Source organism: Hibiscus syriacus, unplaced genomic scaffold, assembly GCF_006381635.1.
Source record: "Hibiscus syriacus cultivar Baekdansim isolate YM2019G1 unplaced genomic scaffold, ASM638163v2 tig00112637_pilon, whole genome shotgun sequence".
Taxonomy (NCBI): domain Eukaryota; kingdom Viridiplantae; phylum Streptophyta; class Magnoliopsida; order Malvales; family Malvaceae; genus Hibiscus; species Hibiscus syriacus.
In genome coordinates, this window is record NW_024063374.1 from 100,241 (window position 1) to 121,446 (window position 21,206).

Genomic DNA, 21,206 nt, shown 5'->3' on the forward strand with positions numbered 1-21,206 from the left:
AAGGAGAGAAAATCGTATGGGTGAGCGCGGAAATTCGAAATAATTTCCTTGTTTCGATTGAAAACAAATGAATAAAACAAGGAAAAGAAGAATCTTCAACTTGGGTTTTACCGAACGAGAGCCGAAAGCAAGTAATAGCGTACCATTTGGATTGCTTTCAAGTATCCTGGGCCTCGTGGATGATGCTTTGTTTCTCCACTTTTGTTTATATATAATTAAAAACAACAGTAATATTTATTTTTATTTAATCATAATTAGCTTAAAATAGAAGGAACCCAAAGTTTATTATAAATTATATTTTTAACGAGATAGTTCAGATACAAATTTTAGAAATGATATTATTAGTTAGTGGAGAAAATTACTAACTTGGTACATTAAAAATATGGTGAATTACACTTAGTCATTGAACTTTATACGTTGTTTCATTTTGATCATTGAATTATAAAAAAAAATTAATTTTACCACTAAATATTTCAAATTGGATTTTGCATCACTCAATTATTAAATCATTAATGATGTTATGATATGTCTTTATCTTCTTCATTTTTTCTAAAATAATCGTCAACTACTTTGACTATTATCATTGATCAATCATCATTTGTTATTGATCATCATTCGCAGTAAGACTCATACTAGAACATTAGTATATATCTTCTATTTATTCTCTTGAAATTGAGGTTTTATGAAATTTATTCAGAATCAATAAAATTTTAATTACATATTCAACTTTTAATGTTTCGGTTTCTTCCACCTATTATATGATGAAACTAATTTTGAGTTATGTTATTCGTCTTGTCATAAGAATGTTTCTAATTATTTGAATTTCAAATAAACATACTAAACCGTTTAGCTCTGAAAAAACAAATAAATTAAGATTTTTTAGTTTAGTTTGTGGATCAAAAAATTATTTTAAAAAAGTTTAAACTGATAAAGTGGTAGAAAACAATATATGAACATAAAAATATTTAAAAAAACTTAAACAATAAAATGATGTCATAAAAATATTTAATGATTCAATATTAACATTAACGGTATAATTATTTATTAAAAAAATCCAGAGTCTTGATAATTTATTCCCAACTATTGTGCTTTTTATTTTTGGTTGTTTGGCTTTACATTAAAAATCCCGTGCCGTGTGTATATTGTTGGAGTTTTACTTGTCTTCTAATTCTAAGCAAGTTATGAACATGATGATATGATATCTCACAGTATGGAAACTGTATTTAAAACATTATTTTTTTCAAAAGAATTATGTTATTGTAATAATGGAATAGAAATTACAAAATTTCTTATAAAATAAAAAATACACATAATAATAGCTTAAACTTATTAATTAAGTTTTTTTACTGATATTGTTTAAAATAATTAATTATATTTTAGTTTCTTTAACGCCTTTACAACCAAGTTTTTAATAATTGATGAATAAAAGGGACAAGATTAATAAAAACAATTGAACTTTTGAGTGGGTGGGAGCTACTAATATCGCTTAATGAGAATGCACTGCGTGTATAAAAAAAAGCATGAAAAAAGTTATTTAATATTTGTATATGAATGAATTTTAAACACCGACTCTTGTGATGAAATAAAAGTGGGATTAGGGGGGGAAGAACGTGGTTAAATAGTACAAGTATCGTGGGGTTGGTTTCTGTGTAGTATTGCACTGCATCAGACTGGAGCCTAACACCCCACGGCTTCTCAATTATCGCTTTTCTGGCATTTTGCTTTATCTGTGTGGTGGTTAACAAACATCTTCCTGCCAATGCCATGAATTTTCTTCCACTTAAGTGTTGTTTTATTCTAAAGTTTTTGAATTCGAGTAATTTTATTTATAGAATGTCTTTGTCATTAATAATTAAAAAAAATTTTAAACAAATATTATATTATAATCATCTAAATATTATTATTTTTTAAAAATGGAGTGCTTTAATTATGAGCTAAACCGGGACAATTTAAAGTAGTAAAATGAGGATTTCATTTTGGTAAACAAGTTTGGGAGCAAATAACCCAAAAAGAAATGTGTTGGGGCTAAGTCGTGAATTTTCCGACCACAATCAAGAAAACGTTGGATAATATGAATATGATCCACGTAAACGTAGGTTTAGCGGGACGCAAACCATAGCTATCCAGTACATGTGGTGAAAGATGAAGTAATTTTGTTGCTTCTCTTTCTCCTTGTCTTACCGGCAAACCTATATTTTGAGCATGTAAAAAATTAATTTTATCGATGCTTTATAATTTTCTTCTAAAGTGTTGAGTTTATAACCCAATTTATATGCACTTGACATTGACAAACATGCAAAGTTTAGTAGGGAATTCTCATAGAATAACTTTATCCGATTTGGTCCTTATTCATGGCAAAGCATAAGTTTATTTAGGGTTAGAAAGTGATCAATCCCTGTGTAAAGCGTCATCGAGTTCTACGTCCAAGCCTACTCGATTGCGGATGGATGTGGAGGCATCGAAAGGTGTTCTGCACTTGTTTTGCAACTCCTTAAACCTCACGACGTCAAACCCATGCTTCTGGAATATTTTTCTTTGCCTCCGCAGGAAAAGCCTCTTCAATAGATCCTGATACGACGGATCTCTTGCCGTGAGCAAAAAGTAAGCATAGCCTATGATAATGCCGGTGGCCGTGGTGAAGAACGTTATCGGTTCCATTACATCCCATGAGAATTCCCAAAATGTTAGCCGGAAGTACAGGCTCACTTGTGCAACAAATAATCCCAGACCACACCAGAGGATGCACCGGACTTGCTTATGTGCCAGCACGTCGATTTCTTCCTTCTTCTCCTGCAACTTCTTTAGCTCGTCTCTTACGGGGTCGTCTTCAGCAGCAAATGCAAGAGGTACTGCTCTTCTAATCTGATCCACAACCTGTGTAGAGTAAAATGCCTTCATATAAATACATTAATTTCGGGTCAGACGAGGGAATGGCATGTGTACCTTGTCCGGATGAAGATAAACCTTGTCGCGGAAAAGAAGCACAACGCCAGCCTCGTCGAGAATTCGTGCAAAACTGATGGCCTCGTCCAGATTTTTGGTAACGCCCATGCTCTCGCAGGCCTTGAGTAACTCCGAATAGCCGATCACCTCTTTGCCTTCCGTCTCTAGCTTTGTCTTGAGTGATTCCACATTGACCAGCTTCATCAGCTTCTTCGCCTCCGCCAACGTTACGCTATCCGTTCCTGCTCTCGTTTTTTTCGAATCAGAGGTTGCATCTACATCAGAATGTGAAGAAGATGACCAAGCTTTTGTGCCGTGGAATACTGGATTGGTTCCCAATGTCACTCCCTCAAATAACAGCCGGTTTTGCGGTGATGGTGGAAGTCTCCTCCCGGCGGCCGCGGACATGCCCTGCTTCAAAGCCTCGCACCAACATAACCTCCTCCACATGCTTCAACTATACTGAGAATGTAGGTATTTGTTTTTAGAAATGTATCTACGTATGTGTTGGAAATTGAGTATATGATGAAGTGAGGAATTGGTGGTTGTAAACTCGTAAGATGAGTGGATCTTCAAATAAGAAAAACAAACAAAAGAGAAAAGAGGAAAGACCGAGTTTTTCTATGGGGCGGGAGGAAAGCTAGGCTTCATATGTGGATAATGGAACCACTTCTTTCCATTTCTTATAATCTCCTATTAATTATTTGTAGGTATTAATTATTTTTAGATATTAAATGTTATTCCTTAATATCCGTAATTATAGATACTAGATTAAAATGCGTGTTTATTTACATAAAAATGAAATCGCAATTGAAGAATGGCCCCCAGTGCAGGTGGATTCTAATGGAAACCAATGCTTCAATTCTTATAGGGAAGCATATGATATGGTGATGAAGTGGAGCTAAGAAATGTTACAAACGACACAGTACACTACTCTCCACCAAACACCCACAGGCAAAGCCAGATGCTTCCAGCAATGTTAGGTTAGTTGATGTCCTCCCACTTATTCTCAAAACTAAGCATGCAAACCTCACATCCATGGTGCCCGCAGCATATATGGTAATGTTCTTTATCAGCTGGTGCAATCATGCTTGACCAGGAAAGTCAATGATCTAATGACAGTTTGGGCTCGTTCTACTCTTTTCTCCACTTCGGACGTAAAACCTACGAATGCTAGTTTAGAAGATGATATTCAATGAAAAGGGCCAAAAAGTGGATGCTCTAAGTCTCGATAAAACTATAGTGGTGAAAGATGCACCGCGTCTAGATCAATATGATATTCAATGACATTCAAATCTTATGGACTGTATTGTATGACAAATAATGACGTTTGTACGAGCCAAAAAGAGAATGTAAAGAGAAATTATTAGACCCTAAACAAATATTCTTTCTTCTGATGTCAAAAACGCTGTTACGAGGTAAGCAGAAATTAACATAAATAAACTGAGAGGAAATACCAAAATAGATGAAGGGACAAAATCCAAATTGATAAGATGCCAATAATTAAAATTATTATTGAGACACTAGGTGCATAATGCAAGCAAAAGAGAGAGGTCACAACTAAATCAACAATCTTTTTTTGCTAATGTGTACAAGAAGAGGTAAAAAGCCTCACTCTCTAGTAGTTTACACTTTACATAGAATCCATCAATCTTTTCCCAATCATTTTCTTCTAATTAGTACTCTGTCCACTCTCTACTCCTATGCCATACAGTACACCTGCATATTTCTCTGTCGAGCCATTGAAGAAGTTCTCTCTCAACTTCCTAAATGTGCATGACGTGAGCAAACTATCCGACCCAGCTTGATGACACACACCAACTCTTTCCACTTCTAACAACTCTGCGAGCTTGTTCAAACCACCATGAAGGCTATTACAAAACTTCATCATATGCTTGATATCGTACACCATGGGAAAATATATATTGATCAGATCAAGAAACCCCGCTTGAGTATCGGGCAAACTCCTGCAGGTCAGAAGCTTAAGCAAGTATCCGAAGTCATATCCACTATGAAAGGTAACCCAATGCACACCATCATTCAGCACGATCCCAGACGACATCAAAAGCTCACCGAACCGCCTCACATCAATACCCTTCTCATTATTCTTCTTAAAATCAATCCCACACTGGTGCAACAACTCGATCGAATCAATAGCAAAGATATCTTCGTTTAATTTAAATTCTCGGAAATTGAATTGCCAAATGCACAAACTGTCGGTTCCACAAGTGGGAAGGTTCCCATTCTCGTCTGAAAAGGTCAGACCCAATTGGATCAATTTCAGCATATCCACGTTATCTTTCAAAGTCTGGTAGTTATAATCATTAATGTTCTTGAAAGTTCCAACAGGGCGTAGAACTACACCCGGGAACTCGGTATCCATAGCCACATAATTGTGCGTATCAATAATTTCACGGATCAAAGCAAACTCTTCCTCTAGGTTATCGTTCCAAACTTCTCGGATGTGAATTGAATCATCTTTGGGCGAAGCCGACATTTCCACAGAAAAGCTAAAGAATGCAGATATATGAACAAAAAATAAGCACGTCCTTATTCCAAACCTTAAAAATCTGAAATGTCTTGAGTTGAGCTCCCAGAGTCGTTGCGTCCCTATGTCGGAAACTGAATCTGTGAATAAAGGCCAAAATTTCAGATGATTGAGCTTTGAACTATGGGGAATTCGAAATGAAACCCTAGAAAAGAGAGGAAGAATGAAAGAAAATGAAAAGGGGACGAGATCTGACCTTGAATTTGTGAAATCGATCCTTTTCAAAAACAGATATAGAGCTCAGAATGAATCGTGTTCGGGCGAGTAATTTGGGTATAAGAATCAAAGTAAACGGGAAGGAATGAAAACTTGTGTCCATTAAATACTAGTGGAAGGAGAATCTCTAAACGATAGCGTTTATGGTCTTTAAACGGCACCGTTGGGGAAAAGAAACTGTCAACAAAGATGTCGTTTTTCGTTTTTTTTAATCACTAGATAAAATCATTGTCTATATTGGATTGTTCTAGAAAATGTTATGGATCATTTTGACACGTCAATGTCTAGTAGAATTTTGTCCTTGCATCTCGATATTTTATAGGTCCTATAGTTTAGAATAAAATATTACAAAAATAGAATATAATTGGCCTACAACATGTGGTTGAAGTAGTGAGTAATTATAACCAACTAGGAATAAGGCTGATGTGAGTATACGTAGGCCATTAAGATGATCTTTGGCCCTCCTAAACAATTGTTAATATAGTCTAGGCTCAGCCTTGCTGATCAACACTAGAAAGTTTGATCTAACAAATAGTTGACCGGTCCAACTACCTGAAACAAAATTTTATTAGCATAATCCCACAACAAACTCCAAACGACACCAATATTCCAATATGCCCAACACAAGGTTATCCTTGTTCACTTATCTGTTTGTCGTTGAATGTTAAATGCGTATTTGTTGATGCAAGTAGATCCTGAAGGAAAATACGAGGCACTCGACAAATATGGGTATCACTTGACTGAGCTTGCTAAGCGTGGCAAACTGGATCCTATTATTGGGCGTGATGATGAAATAAGGCCAATACTATCGAGGCGGACAAAAAATAACCCTTCTATAATTGGTGAGCCTGAATGGTGTGTTTTTCAAGTATTGGTACTTGTGGTGATTCAGATAATTAGAAAACTTTGTTTCATAGTTACAACTTGTTAGGTGAACGATATGAGCTACATCATGGTGTTAAAATATCCGATTGTGCTCAGCCACAGTTCTTGGGGATCACTACATAACACAAAATGTAAAGCGATGGTAACCGCTGCATGAGTAGATTTGTTGTTATTCATCTATCAGACTTAAAAAATTCGGGTAAACGTGCGCTCTAATTTAATTTAGTTATTGATGTTGTTGCTGAAGCTGCTGCAAAGCTTAAGATGGAAATGACAGTGACAAAAGCATCGAAAGAAGAAAGAATTAAGTGAAGAGTGAAGGCTCTCATTGTTGCTCTAACCTTGTGTTTCTTCATGACCCCCTTGTTTGATGTTTATAGATTGATAGAGTTAACCAAGAAATGGAAGCTGCTGCTGAGCTTAAATATGGGATGGGACTCTTCATCGAGAGGACACTGCTTGTGGTGGTCGTTGGTCAATAGTCCTTTTGCACGTTTCTCATCCCCAACTCTCGAGGTGGAGTTCTAAGGAGAGAGCATGAAAACTAGGTTATTATTCTTATGGATATATATTTCTCCTAAACAATACATTGTATGTTTAAAATCACATTCTTCTATGCATTACTATTATTTAATATAAAAATAAAATTCGTCCACTTGATGAGTCTGAATTCTATCACTTATTTGATCTATAAAAACAAGTGAAGAAATTACTTGTGATAGATCAGAATCCAAAGAAGAATAAGTACTTCTGACTCTCTGATTCCACCTCTCTCCAACCCAAACCTTCTTTTTTCCTTTGGCTAATGTGAAAATTTCCACTCTTTCTTTTCTTCCTTCACTAAAAAAATGGCCAAGTATCACAGAAACGACATCGGATCCGTAATCCTCCACAGCCCTTCCACCACCACTACCGGCAACCACTTCAGACTATGTAATGCCTTCTCCGGCGCCTCATTCAGAAGAAAAATCTTCGACGCTGTAAGCTGCGGCGCCAGTTCTCGCCACCGTCATCAGCTCATGCAGAAAATGATCAACGACGCCGCCTCTAATCCTTAGCCGCCGCCTCCCACCACCACAATAAGGTCGGTCTTGAAAGAGTCCAATGAACCCAAAAAGACAGATTTCAAAGTAGTGAAAACAGCCATCAACCATGGCAAACCAGAGAAGCTAGTTGATCTCTTGAACTTGGCTGAAGCGAAAAGTGATGCTGAGACTACGAAAAAGGTGCAAGCTTTGGAGGAGTTGAAGCTATTGGTTAAGGAACTGCAAATAGAAAACGAAGAAAACAAGAGAGTAGCTGCCAGTAGAGTAAGGTTGCTCACCAAAGAAGACCCAGAAGCCAGAGTAACTTTAGCTATGCTGGGGACTATTCCCCCATTGGTTGCAATGCTTGATTTTGAGGATTCTGATTCACAGATCGCTGCTCTCTATGCTTTGCTTAATCTAGGAATCGGAAATGACCAGTGAGTTTCCCAGATTTCCCATCTTTTTGTGTGTTAAAAAAATGGATTCTTTTCTAAATGCTGAACTATTCTTTGGAAGAAAGGAATAAAAAAAAAAAACTCTTCTTTTTGCAGGAACAAATCAGCCATTGTTAAAGCAGGGGCAGTTCATAAGATGCTAAAGCTTATTGAGTCCCCTAATAAACCAAGCCAAGCAGTTTCAGATGCCTTTGTAGCAAATTTCCTTGGGTTAAGCGCCTTGGATTCGAATAAGCCTATCATTGGATCTTCAGGGGCTATCTCTTTCATGGTAAAAACCCTCAAGGTTTTGGATAAGGAAAGTGGGTCTCTAGCAAGACAGGATGCTCTTAGAGCACTATACAATTTATCCATCTCCCCATCAAACATTTCCTTCATTTTGGAATCTGATTTGATACCCTTTCTATTGAATGCATTGGGGGACATGGAAGTTAGTGAAAGAATACTTGCGATATTGAGCAATGTGGTGTCCACTCCAGAAGGTAGAAAAGGCATCAGTGTTGCCCCAGAAGCATTCCCAATTTTGGTTGATGTGTTGAATTGGAACACGACTCCCCGGGGTGTCAAAAGAAAGCATCATACATTCTCATGGTAATGGCACATAAACCATGATTGAAGCATGCATTGTTTCATCATTGCTCGAACTTACACTCTTAGGTAGTACCTTAGCACAGAAGAGGGCTTCAAGAATGTTGGAGGTTTTGAGAGTATATAAAGGGAAGCAAGTTTCGGGGAACTTGGGTAGGAACTCAAGTGTAGCAATGTCTGCTCCGATCTACGGGTCATCTTCCTCTTCGACAAATCAATTAGGAAAAGAGTGCTTGGTGGTGGAAGAAGGGATGAAGACCGAGGAGAAGAAAGCTGTTAAACAATTGGTCCAACAAAGTTTGCAGAGCAATATGAAGAGAATTGTGAATAGGGCCAATTTGCCACAAGATTTTGTTCCATCAGAACATCTCAAGTCCCTCACAGCAAGCTCAACTTCAAAGAGCTTACCCTTTAGACCCAAATATGGATTAGCCATTTTGCCTTTTTTCTTAAAATTTTTGTTGCTTTTTGTCAATGTATGATATATGTATAGCCATTGTCAATATTCCCTCATTGTACTTTCATAATCAGCTTTGTAGAAAGTTGCTGCTTCATGGGAGATTTTGGTGTGTGGCTGATTACCCCTATTTTGGCTCAGTTCAAATCAAGCCTTCAAATTCACCCATGTCTGATCTCCGCTGTATTTTTGATTGAATTCATGAATGGTGTAAATATGGCTATTATATTTAGATTAATGTTATGTCCATCTATGTCCCTATCTCCTACAACCAAGGAGTCATTTACTTTCAACCCCAACGGTCTTTTTTATCCACTGCCACTTGTCCCTACAACACTCCCATTTATTTATTTTCATCACAGGGCAGCTGTGATGTAGGTCATTTTCTTCTCATTCAAACAAGGTCCATTCACTGTAATTTCCATCTGGGAATCTCTGGATTTACAGACTAGAATTCAAATTACAGATGAAGAGGAGGGTTTAACTAGCAACTGGACAAATAGTGACAGGAGGAAGAAGAGTCCGAATTATGGTTTACAACGATATTATTCATCAGAATCATAGATTAAAATTTGTTTGCTCCAATCTCCACCCAAGCCAAACCCTACAATAATGAAGATGGATAACAATGAGAGCTTTGTTAATTAAGCAAGCAAGTGCATCAAATACCCAGGCCCCCACAGCAAGGTAATCGTTGTCATCAACATGTCCTCTTGCTCTGCTTTATTTGTGTTTTCAGGGATTATTTATGGGACAAAACTCTAAAGACATGAAGATTTTTATTAGATTGATATTTAAAACAAAATCTCATCACAAATACATAATTGGCATTAAACGATAAATCAAAACATTTTTTTTCAAAAATCAAAGTACGAGTGGAGCACATGTTTTCTTTCACATTATTAATATAAATAAATACAAAGGAGGCATGATCATATGACCAAACGCAACTTTTCTTATTCCCAATACAAGTGGAATGGACCACGCACTATATTTAATTTAATCTTATAAAACAAAGTTCGTCTATAACACATGGCATGGGGGAAGAGTATACTTTCATGTTGCTGCTAGGACCACTTTCCTATAAAGCACAACATTTTACATCTTATAGGATGCAATTCATGTCATGTGCGAGCCACGGAGTGTGAATATTTTTTATATATATAAAATTAGATATCATATTTATCACATTATTATATCGGTCTAATTATTACTTTGAATGCTGATTTTTGACCAAATCGCAATCTTATTTGCAGAAATTTTGAAAGAGGGCAATGAGTAATATTTGCATGGTATCGTTTAGGATAACAAAAACTTGTCTCAAAAGCATCTATTCATTGCATCTCTGTATTAATAAAAACAAATTCTGCACATCTCAAAATAATTAAAATACATATTTTCTTCAATTCAATTTTTTTAGAAAAAAATAAAAGTCGTTGCATTGTTCGATGTATTTAGAACATAAAATAGCTAGCAACGACGGTTGTTCCAACTCCGATAATCATAGAGAATTTCAACAATGGCAGCACCGTTAGCACTGGGAGCAGAAGCGTAGGAAGGAGAAACAGCACTGCTACCACCTAAACCACAGGTGCACCTGCAGAATTAGCACCACCGGGTGCCGGGGCAGGTGAAGAATCTGACATAGAACCAGAATGAACAAAAGAAAAAAATGAAGACTTGAATATCAATTTGTTACAAAAATTAGACCAGTAATGAAAATAAAACATAATGAACATATAAAGCACCTATAGGGATGGGTCGAATTTTGACCACTCAAATCCTACCTAAATATTACACCCCTCCACCCATCGCCCAATCCGATCTAGGTTTAGGGAGACTCCATCCAATCCAATAGGGTAAATTTACATCCAATCCGATACAAATATATATATTTATCATTTTTATTAGTTAAAATTGGGAGTTAATTGAAATATATATATATATATATAAATAAAGAAGAGTATTATTGAAATTATTATTAAATATTTAAAGGTAATTATATTATTCCAAAATATATATTTTCACTATAAATCTGAACTTGAACCCGACATCATCCTTTAAAAAGAAAAACAAACCCAATCTTTTCACACAAAAACAATCTTATAAGGTTACTAGGTTAGATCGAGTTAAATAACATCCTTAACCACATATTGTGATTTATTGAGTACCATTAGATTAATTTATAAAATATTAAGCATATAATTATAAATTAGTTAAAAATTAAAATGTAATTTAATTAAAGTACAATATTTATTTTTATAATCTTATTTTAATTATAAATAGATCAAATATTAATTTAGAAAATTTATAAACCCTAATTTATTTTTAAAACTTTGGAGTCAATGTCGTTTCGGCCGTCACCGACTAAAAAGTTATTAAATAAGATATTTCTCGTTAACCTAGCATGTTATATAATTCTTTTAACTATATGTAATGTTATGATGCTTATTTTTTTTTTTAACAAAAGTTAAAAATTTTGATATTTATTTCATGATTTTTAAAAGTAAAATAACTAAAAAGATATTTTATTATAGTGTGATAATTATTTATAAAGTTTATGTCACGGGGCTAGACTGCTGCTAGCAAGCTCGTGCGGCCTTAGTCGTTCTCGAGGTCGAAACTCGGCTAAGTAACCCAAACCTTCACTAAGCGAGAATGCTTAGAACGTTGCAAAAATAAAGGAAATGGGAAAAATAGAGAGATGGGCGCTCAAATGGAGAAGAGAGAGTTTAGAGTGAATGCTAACTGGTATTCCTCAATCTGAAGTGTGTAAATGAGGTGGGGGTGAGCCTCCTTTTATAGTTGGAGCCCCCTACAATCAACGGTTAAGATTAAATTACATCAACGGTCAGAAAAGAGCCCTACTCTATCTATAACTCTAAATTAAATAATAATTAGTGGGAATTATCTCTAAGATAATTTCAAATAATTATCATGCCTCTTCTCTCTCCAAGGTGGATGGGCCAGCTCTGCTGGGTCTTCTAGAAGGCCCAAAACGTGGCAAAGGTAGTCTCTGGCAGCCTTGAACGAACTGGGCTCGGTCTTGGGCTGGCGGTCTGTGACATTCTCCCCCACTAGTTCTAGCGACGCCCTCGTTGCGCGACTAGAGTGAAACTGGTCAATCTTATCTCGGAATTGCCACAAGGCTTCGGAAGGTTCCCCAACTTCCCTCACTCTCCGGAAGTCCCTTCCACTGAACAAGGTATTCATGCCTTGGTCGTTTTCCCACTCCATGAACGGCTCTCTCTGCGTGGATAGCTTCTACTTCTCTCTCGTATGAGACCTTTACCCCGACTGGCGCTCGGTGTGACTTGCCTCGATCTAGCTCCTCCTCATCCTGATGGTATGGCTTTAACAAACTCACATGGAACACCGGATGAGCTTTGATGGTCGAAGGCAACTCCAATTTGTAGGCCATGGTGCCTACTCGCTTCAAAACTTTGAATGGCCCCTCGTATCTTCGCACAACCCTTTGTGATATGGGTTGCGCAAGATACCACTTAATTTGGCAAGGACTAGGTCACCAACCTCAAAGTTTACATCCCGACGCTTTCGATCTGCCCACTTCTTGGTTCGCTTCCCGGCCTTGTGCAAACAAGCTCGGGCTAGTTCATGTTGTTCTTGCCACTCCTTGGCAAATTGGTATGCTGTTGGATTTGGCCCTTGGTACCCGGTCACAACCGCATTTGGTGTAAGCGGCTGCTGCCCGATAACATCTCAAATGGACTCTGATTGGTCGCTTCACTCCTCTGCAAATTGTAGGAAAACTGGGCTACATCCAACAATTTTGGCCAGTCACGTTGCGTGGCACTCACATAGTGCCTCAAGTAGGTCTCTACGAGTGCATTCACTCTCTCAGTTTGCCCATCCGTCTGTGGATGAACACTTGTCGAGAAGTTCAAGCTTGATCCCATCAACTTGAACAACTCCTTCCAGAACCTCCCAGTAAACCTTGTGTCCCGATCACTGATAATCGTCTTTGGAACACCCCAGTACTTCACCACGTACTTGAGGAAAAGACGAGCGGCCTCCTCGGCTGGACAAACTTTAGAAGCTGGAATAAAGGTCCCATACTTGGAAAATCTATCCACCACGACCATGATGCTAGAAAATCCATCGGAAACAGGCAAACCAATAATGAAATCCATGGAAAGACTTTCCCATGGTTTCTCGGGGATAGGCAGAGGCTGCAACAGTCCAGCTGGTCTCCTTTGCTCTATCTTGTCTTGCTGGCACACAAGACAGGTCTTCACATAGGCTTCGACATCATTGCCCATGTGCGGCCAATAATAGTGCTCCGCTATCAAGGCCAAAGTCCGGTGGATCCCCGGATGTCCCGCCCACTTGGAATCATGGCATTCCCTCATGAGCTCCTTTCGCAATCCTTCAAATTGTGGCACATAGAGGCGGTGTCCTCGAGCATACAACAAGCCTCCATCTAGCCAAAACTTTCTAGTCTTGCCCCCCTTGGCCAAAACTTTCTAGTCTTGCCCCCCTTGGCAAGCTCAATCAATGAAGGGGCTATCGGATCATGTGACAACCCCTCTTTGATGCGCTCCTGCATCTGTCCCGTCGGCAAACTCACAAACTCCATGTCACACCTTCGGCTTAAGGCATCGGCCACGGAATTCACTTTCCCAGGTTTGTGCTCCAAGGACAAGTCAAACTCGGCAAGGAACTATTGCCAACGAGCCTGCTTCGGTGACAACTTCTTCTGGGTTAAGAAGTAATTGTTGGCAACATTGTCTGTAAACACCACGAACTTGGACCCAAGTAAGTAATGTCGCCATGTGCGTAAACAGTGCACAACTGCAGTCATCTCTTTTCTCATGGACCGTGTATCTCCTCTCGGTCTCATTGAGCTTCCGGCTTTCATAAGCAACCGGATGTCCCTCTTGCATCAGGACCCCACCAATGGCAACGTCAGATGCATCGGTGAAAACTTCAAAGGGCTTGGTGTGATCTGGCAACACCAAAACTGGCTCGCTTATCATAGCAAGCTTGATTTCATCAAAGGCACTTTGACACTTCGGGCCCCAATCCCACGCCTTGTCTTTCTTCAATAACTCGGTTAAGGGGGCTGCGATTTTTGAGTAACCTTTGACAAACCTCCGGTAATAGTTGGCCAACCCTAGGAATGATCTCAGCTCCGTCACCTTGGTTGGCACTTACCATTCATCAATGGCTCGAACCTTGTCCCTATCCATCCAGATCTTGCCACCTCCAATAATGTGGCCAAGGAAAGGAACCTCCGTTTTTGGCGAATGAGCACTTTTCCTCTTTGACAAAGAGCTCGTTCTCTCGCAACACCAGAAACACTTGCTTCAAGTGTTCAACATGCTCCTCCAACGTCTTGCTGTAGATGACGATGTCGTCGAGGTAGACAACAACGAATCGATCCAGAAAAGGTTGCAACACCTTGTTCATCAGGGTGCAGAAAGTGGCTGGAGCATTCGTGAGGCCAAAGGGCATCACAAGGTATTCATACGAACCGTACCTAGTCACGCAGGCTGTCTTCGGTTCATCTCCCTCGGCTATCCTGACTTGGTAATAGCCCGATCGCAAATCCAACTTGGTGAACCACCTTGCACCACCAAGCTGATCGAACAAGTCCGCAATAAGAGGAATCGGGTACTTGTTCTTCACCGTGAGCTTATTCAAAGCCCGATAATCGATGCACATCCGCAAAGAACCATCGTGCTTCTTTTGAAATAGCACTGGGGCACCATAGGGGGACTTGGATGGTCGGATGTACCCGGCATCGAGTAGATCCTTCAACTGTCTGCGCATCTCCTCCAACTCGGGCGGAGCCATTCGGTAAGGAGCTCGAGCGGGTGGCTCCACATTCGGCACAAGCTCAATCTTGTGATCCACCTCCCTCTTTGGAGGCAACTTCTTAGGCAACTCGGCAGACATTACATCTGGGAATTCTGCCAACACGTGGCTCACCACGTCAGGAACTTTCTTGGTTATGGTTGGCTCCTCACACACCAAGACAGCTAAGAAGGACGGTTCCTCATTGCGCACCGCCTTCGAGAATTGAATTGCGGATAGAACTTTGGCCCCTACTCCGGGCCCTCGGCTCACTGGAACAATGCACTGTTGCTTTGGATCCAGGATGCACAAACAATCGGCAAAAGGTACTGGGAAAGCATTGATTCGATCCAAGAAACTTAACCCAAGCACGAAGTCGAAGTCATCAAGAGGAATCACCTTGATGGCTTCCGTTCCGGACCAACCTCCAACAGTTAACTCAATTCCCTTTGCGACCCCCGCAATCGGAACCTCTTTGGTATTGACGGTCTTGATAGAACCACAAGCCTTCTCGACATGAAGACCAAGTCTCTTGGCAACTGGTTCTGACATGAACAACTCGGAGGCACCGGTGTCCACTAGTGCACTCAATTTCTGGCCAGCAATGGTGATGTCAACGAACATCAACCCTTTTTTCTTTCGACCCTTCTTGACCTCCATGGTGCTAAGGATGGATCCAAGCTTTAGAGTCTCACTCTCCTCCCCATCTTTCTCCTTAATGGCCGAGAGTTTATTCTTCTGCGGACAGTCCCTCGCCAAATGCCCTTGGCCTTTGCAGTTGTAACACTGGATAATTTGTTTGTCTTTCTTATCCGAGTGCTTACCATTCGATGGCTTGCCATTGCCACTCGAATCTTTGTAAGATTTGGATGCCTTGTCCCTATCACCACTGCTACCTCGGAACTTCGGCTTTGGTTTGGAGTCCACCTTCTTGACGCCAAGCTCAATGATTGACTCAGCCGTCGTCAAGGCAACCGAGAGCTCCTTAACTCCTCGTCGCCTTAGCTCGTTCTTCGCCCATGGTTTCAACCCATCCATGAAGGTGAAGAACCCGTCCTCTTCACTCAAATTTGGGACTTGGAGCATTAGTTCGACAAACTTTCGAACATGCTCCCTCAGTGACCCTTCTTGCTTGAGACGCCTCAACTTGGATCGCGCCTCATCCTCAGCATACTCTGGGTAGAACTGTTCCTTGAACTCAGCTTGGAATTCTACCCAGGTCTCGATTGCAGCGTTCCCACGCTTCACATCGTTGCATCTGCGTCGCCACCACATGAGGGCGACCTCTGACAAGTAAACACTAGCGATGCTTACTTTCTTGGCATCCTCTGTGATGCCTGTGGCTGCAAAGTACTGGTCCAACCCCCAAAGGAAATTCTCAACATCCTGGGCGGACCTGGTTCCTTTGAACTTCTCCGGCTTAGGGATGTCACCCAAGGCTTTGGGTGCAACCGTGGCTACGCTATTCCCGAACGCAGCTTTACACACCAATAACTCGGTCTTGAGCAACTCGACCTCCCTCTTTAGCTCGACCACCTCAGAATCGGAACCCTTACTCTTGAGTTCCTCAACTTCCTTCCTTAAAGCCACTACCATGGCTTCTAAGGAATCACCTCGATCAGTTGCCTTCACATCCAAATCGTTGAGTGAATCCTGAACCTCCTCCCTGATACTCTCTAAGGATTCCAGCTTATCGAGATCCAACGACCCCAGCTTTTCAAGGTCTACGGACTCTAGCACATCCAACACTACCTTGGCTTCCGTCATGGAACCCTCGAGCCTGGTAACCTTCTCCTGGATGGACGTGAGAACATCTTTCGAGGGTGCTCTCTTCTTTCCAGCATTGCGGGTTTCATTCCCATCAAAACCCGTCGCTTCACCATGTTGTGGTGCCATCTCGAACCAACGAAAATAAAAAAAGAAATAGGCTCTGATACCACTTGTCACGGGGCTAGACTGCTGCTAGCAAGCTCGTGCGGCCTTAGTCGTTCTCGAGGTCGAAACTCGGCTAAGTAACCCAAACCTTCACTAAGCGAGAATGCTTAGAACGTTGCAAAAATAAAGGAAATGGGAAAAATAGAGAGATGGGCGCTCAAATGGAGAAGAGAGAGTTTAGAGTGAATGCTAACTGGTATTCCTCAATCTGAAGTGTGTAAATGAGGTGGGGGTGAGCCTCCTTTTATAGTTGGAGCCCCCTACAATCAACGGTTAAGATTAAATTACATCAACGGTCAGAAAAGAGCCCTACTCTATCTATAACTCTAAATTAAATAATAATTAGTGGGAATTATCTCTAAGATAATTTCAAATAATTATCATGCCTCTTCTCTCTCCAAGGTGGATGGGCCAGCTCTGCTGGGTCTTCTAGAAGGCCCAAAACGTGGCAAAGGTAGTCTCTGGCAGCCTTGAACGAACTGGGCTCGGTCTTGGGCTGGCGGTCTGTGACATTTATTATATTTTATATCAATAATACATATCGATGTATGTGACATTTATCATAGAATCATCCTATTACATGATGTTATTTATAATTAAAACAAATGAAATTAGAAATAACTTGTTTCAAAATGCAGCAATTTATTGCATCTCTTTATTCATAAAAACAAATTGGACAAATCAGAAAACAAATAGAAAAATCTAGCTTTATCTCCATTAGAAACTCAAAAAGCCATTGCATTCATAAATGTGCTTAAAACATAAAGCAGATAGCAACGGCGGTTGCTCCAATTAGGGCAATCTTGGAGACTTCCAATGTGGCACCACTGCCAGGACTAGGAGCAGGAGTCAGGGAAGGAGGAGAACCAGCGGTTAAACCTTTTATAGCACTCTCTAAGCCAGCCACACCTGGCGAAGGGGCAGGTGAAGAACTGGATTTTGAGACAGAAGCAGGAGCGGCGGCAGAAACCAAGCCAACCAATGCAATCAAAACTAAAGCAACTACAATGATTTGGCGTGCCATTTCTTTGTTTAGTAATATGGAGAAGCCGTTTATTAAAAAAGAACGAGGAAGATTAGAAATGTAGTTATTCTCTAGGGTTTATTGTATTTGTAAAAGAGAATAACTACACCATATATCAAAAAGAGAGAAGATTTATAAATTTTATATAGCAATTTTTTTTCCAAATTAAGAACATTTATTTATTCAATTGTTTTGCGAATATAACGGAAAACCATATGTTTATACTGAAAATTCTTATGACTAGTTTTGGTTGGATTTAAATGGTCTTTTAAAGGTTATTTTCCTTTCGCCTTGGTGAGAGCTATATATAGCAAATCTCATCGTCAAAGGCTGGACTATAAAATTACAGAAAATATATCGAGAAGCAAATGTCGCAGCGAATTTTATATTCAAAAGATGGAATGACTACTATACTTGAGAGGTATAGCAAACCTCATCGTCAAAGGCTGGACCATGGAGTTCCAGAAAGTATACCGAGAAGCAAATGTCGCAGCGGATTTTATATCCAAGATGGACTCCGCACTAGATGGAATGAGTACCATACTTGAGAGCTATTGTAATTCTCATCGTCAAAGGCTGGACCATAGAGTTCCAGAAAGTATACCGAGAAGTAAATGCCGCAACGGATTTTATATCCAAGATGAACTTCCCACTAGATGGAATGCCTACTATACTCTCGGCATACCCAACGCAACTCCTCAGTATTTTAGATAGACACTTCATTGGTCTCCTTACCTGCATTAGCTTTTCATTTAAATAAAAAATAAAAGATCTAACCCAAGTAGTCCAAGAGGATAAATAAATTGCCATAAGTAAAAGCATAATATGTTGATAACATATTTGATTTACACGGCATCTTTTTATTTTCATTAAAATGCATAATTTATTATTGAATATATTCTATTTGATAATTATTAGATAATTTGATCCTTTGGATCGAAGATCGATAGTTTAGATGATGTAGTTGCATATGTTAAACTAGATAGTAAAAAATAAGATAGAATAAGAAGAAAATCGATAATCGAATCTGTAGAAATAAAATAGATATTAAAGATTTTTTTCGTTGGTAAAATGATATTGTTTAAATAAATTGTTTGCATCCTACATTGGTGAGTTTCAAGCTTGATGGAAAGTTAATATATATCTATCGTCTTTGATCATTTTGAGTAATAAGGGTTAAGGCTTACACACGTGTGTTGTCATCGTTGCCTGCTCGATTCGTCTTGACACATATCTCTATTACGCTCTCGCATTTTTTTTAGCTCCAACGGCACTCCTTTATTAAAATCATGAGAGAGAGAGAGAGAGTGAATGATTGGACGTAATTTTGCACATGTCACATAAAAACCCTAAAAAACACAAGTAACTAAAAACACACTTTTACTGATATTGAAAAGACACAGCTGATGAAATGTGTCCTTTGAACAATATATGGATGTCAATGACCAAAATGACGAACAAACAAGTAATAGATAACAAAACTAAACGACTTAATTTCAAAAAGAAGGATCACAAGCCATATGTGTTTACTATGGTGATCATTTGTTGTTATATCATAGGAGATCGACGTCCAACATCACTCAAAAAGCCTAGGAAATGATAAAGATGTCTTAAGAAAACTGTTTATACATGCCTCAATAAAAATTTATTTTCTGGTTATCTGACTTTGCTCATCTAACTTCATGTCTAAATATGAGTAAACCAAACTCGTTTCTCTATTTCAATTATTTATTTATTTATTTAGTTCGACTTATATAATAATATTTATTATTATTATTATTTTATTTCTCGGATTAACATTTTGTCTAACATAATTTTCTATTTAATTTTTCTTGTTTGAGTATTCAAATAATTTTTTAACATGCTTCTATATTTGAAATTTATGGTATAATTTTTATTTGATTTTATTAATAAATTTAGTTTTGAATTCAAATTTTATTTTAATGTAGTATTTTCTCTTTAGAGTAAGTTTCTCTGTAATTCTCTATATTTTAATTAAATGTTTTTCTATATATAATTGTCGTGTCAATAACCTACTATAAAAAGTGGAGAAAGGGTTATTGGAAGGATGAAGATCTTTAAATAAAAAATGTGATGTTTTATGTTAGGCAGGAGGTAATAGAATTGCATATTCTTTGACTTCATCGGAAAATTGTGAGGTCCAACTCTATCACATGTCATCGATCGAGAAAGATAACGATGGATTCAAAAATTTAAAACTGAAAGTTAAAAGCTTGTAATACTTTTTTTTTTAATAAAACGAGTGTGTAGTTTTTTTATTCCCTTAACATGTTGAATTATATTTAAAATTTATCCAAAATAATGGGTATACATTTGACTGTCTAAAGATCAAGTGCATCCGTCCGTACGGAGAGGTTATTGCTTGTTCAGGAGGATGTTCTAGAATTCATCTAACGTAAGCTTAATTATACATGTTGCTCTATCAAATTTCATAAAAATAAAATTCAATGTTTTAAAATTAAAGTGCGAGAACTAATCTTTAATATAAAAAGAGTGCAAGAATTATTTTATATTTAATTACTTTAGAACTAGAATGAGTATGAGAAGAAGGAGAACCAGCACTACTACTATCTAGACCTGTAGGTGCAGGGGCTGGTGAAGCAGCGGAAACCAAATCAACCAAGACGATTAAGACCAGATCGAAACAACCAAGAATCTGTAAGAACGACAATGAAAAAAATGCAGTTATTCTCTTAAATCTATTCTATTAACAATAGAGAATAACCACATCACCTAATGAAGAACGAAGAAGGTTTCAAATTTTTATATGTAAATTTCAAATTCTAAATTAAAAATATTTTCTTATTCAGTGTTTTTACGTATATTATGGGAAACCATGTATTTTCAGTAAACCCGCAGAGTCACCCAAGTCCCTTTTTTCTAAAAGGAAATTAATACTTAAAAAGTAATAATATTTTATAAATGATTAAATTATTTTCCATGAGGATAAAGATTTGTGACACGTGAAAGTATAACACATTGATAACATATTTAATTTATATGACATTTAATGGGGCCTAAAGCCATCAGCTTGCATGGGAGGTTGAAGCAACAGAGATTGTAGAGAAAAGTAACATGTCAGCTGAAGGGATGGCGTCCATGGCAATCGACAAACCATACATGGTATATATTTTCGTTCGACCAACCATGGCCACGTGTTAGATATCTTGCATGATGCTGTTATTTATGTTGCTGTATTCAGATTAACTTGATAGTCTTATTGTTTAGTGTTTATCAGTAAAGATTTAAAGTTTTAAAAAACACGTAAATTTATATTATAAATTTCTTT

The 21,206-nt window shown here is 38.3% G+C and overlaps 2 protein-coding genes, 1 long non-coding RNA gene and 1 pseudogene across 3 annotated transcripts; 2 read left to right on the forward strand and 2 right to left on the reverse strand.

Annotated features, from left to right (window-relative positions):
- Window positions 1–37: 37 nt before the first annotated feature.
- Window positions 38–15,636, forward strand: LOC120182354. The gene is made up of 3 exons (XR_005521817.1): window positions 38–189; window positions 12,382–12,397; window positions 15,627–15,636. It is a non-coding gene; the product is annotated as an uncharacterized LOC120182354 (long non-coding RNA).
- LOC120182351 (calcium uniporter protein 6, mitochondrial-like) lies at window positions 2,374–3,411 on the reverse strand. The gene is made up of 2 exons (XM_039187340.1): window positions 2,944–3,411; window positions 2,374–2,874 (listed from the first exon to the last, which is right to left on the reverse strand). Exons 1-2 carry the CDS (start codon window positions 3,391–3,393, stop codon window positions 2,389–2,391), a joined length of 936 nt encoding a protein of 311 aa, XP_039043271.1. The 5' UTR covers window positions 3,394–3,411; the 3' UTR covers window positions 2,374–2,388.
- Window positions 4,609–5,771, reverse strand: LOC120182352 (probable CCR4-associated factor 1 homolog 7). The gene is made up of 2 exons (XM_039187341.1): window positions 5,688–5,771; window positions 4,609–5,571 (listed from the first exon to the last, which is right to left on the reverse strand). Exon 2 carries the CDS (start codon window positions 5,438–5,440, stop codon window positions 4,616–4,618), a length of 825 nt encoding a protein of 274 aa, XP_039043272.1. The 5' UTR covers window positions 5,441–5,571; window positions 5,688–5,771; the 3' UTR covers window positions 4,609–4,615.
- On the forward strand, window positions 7,367–9,222 carry LOC120182350 (annotated as a pseudogene).
- Window positions 15,637–21,206: the final 5,570 nt, after the last annotated feature.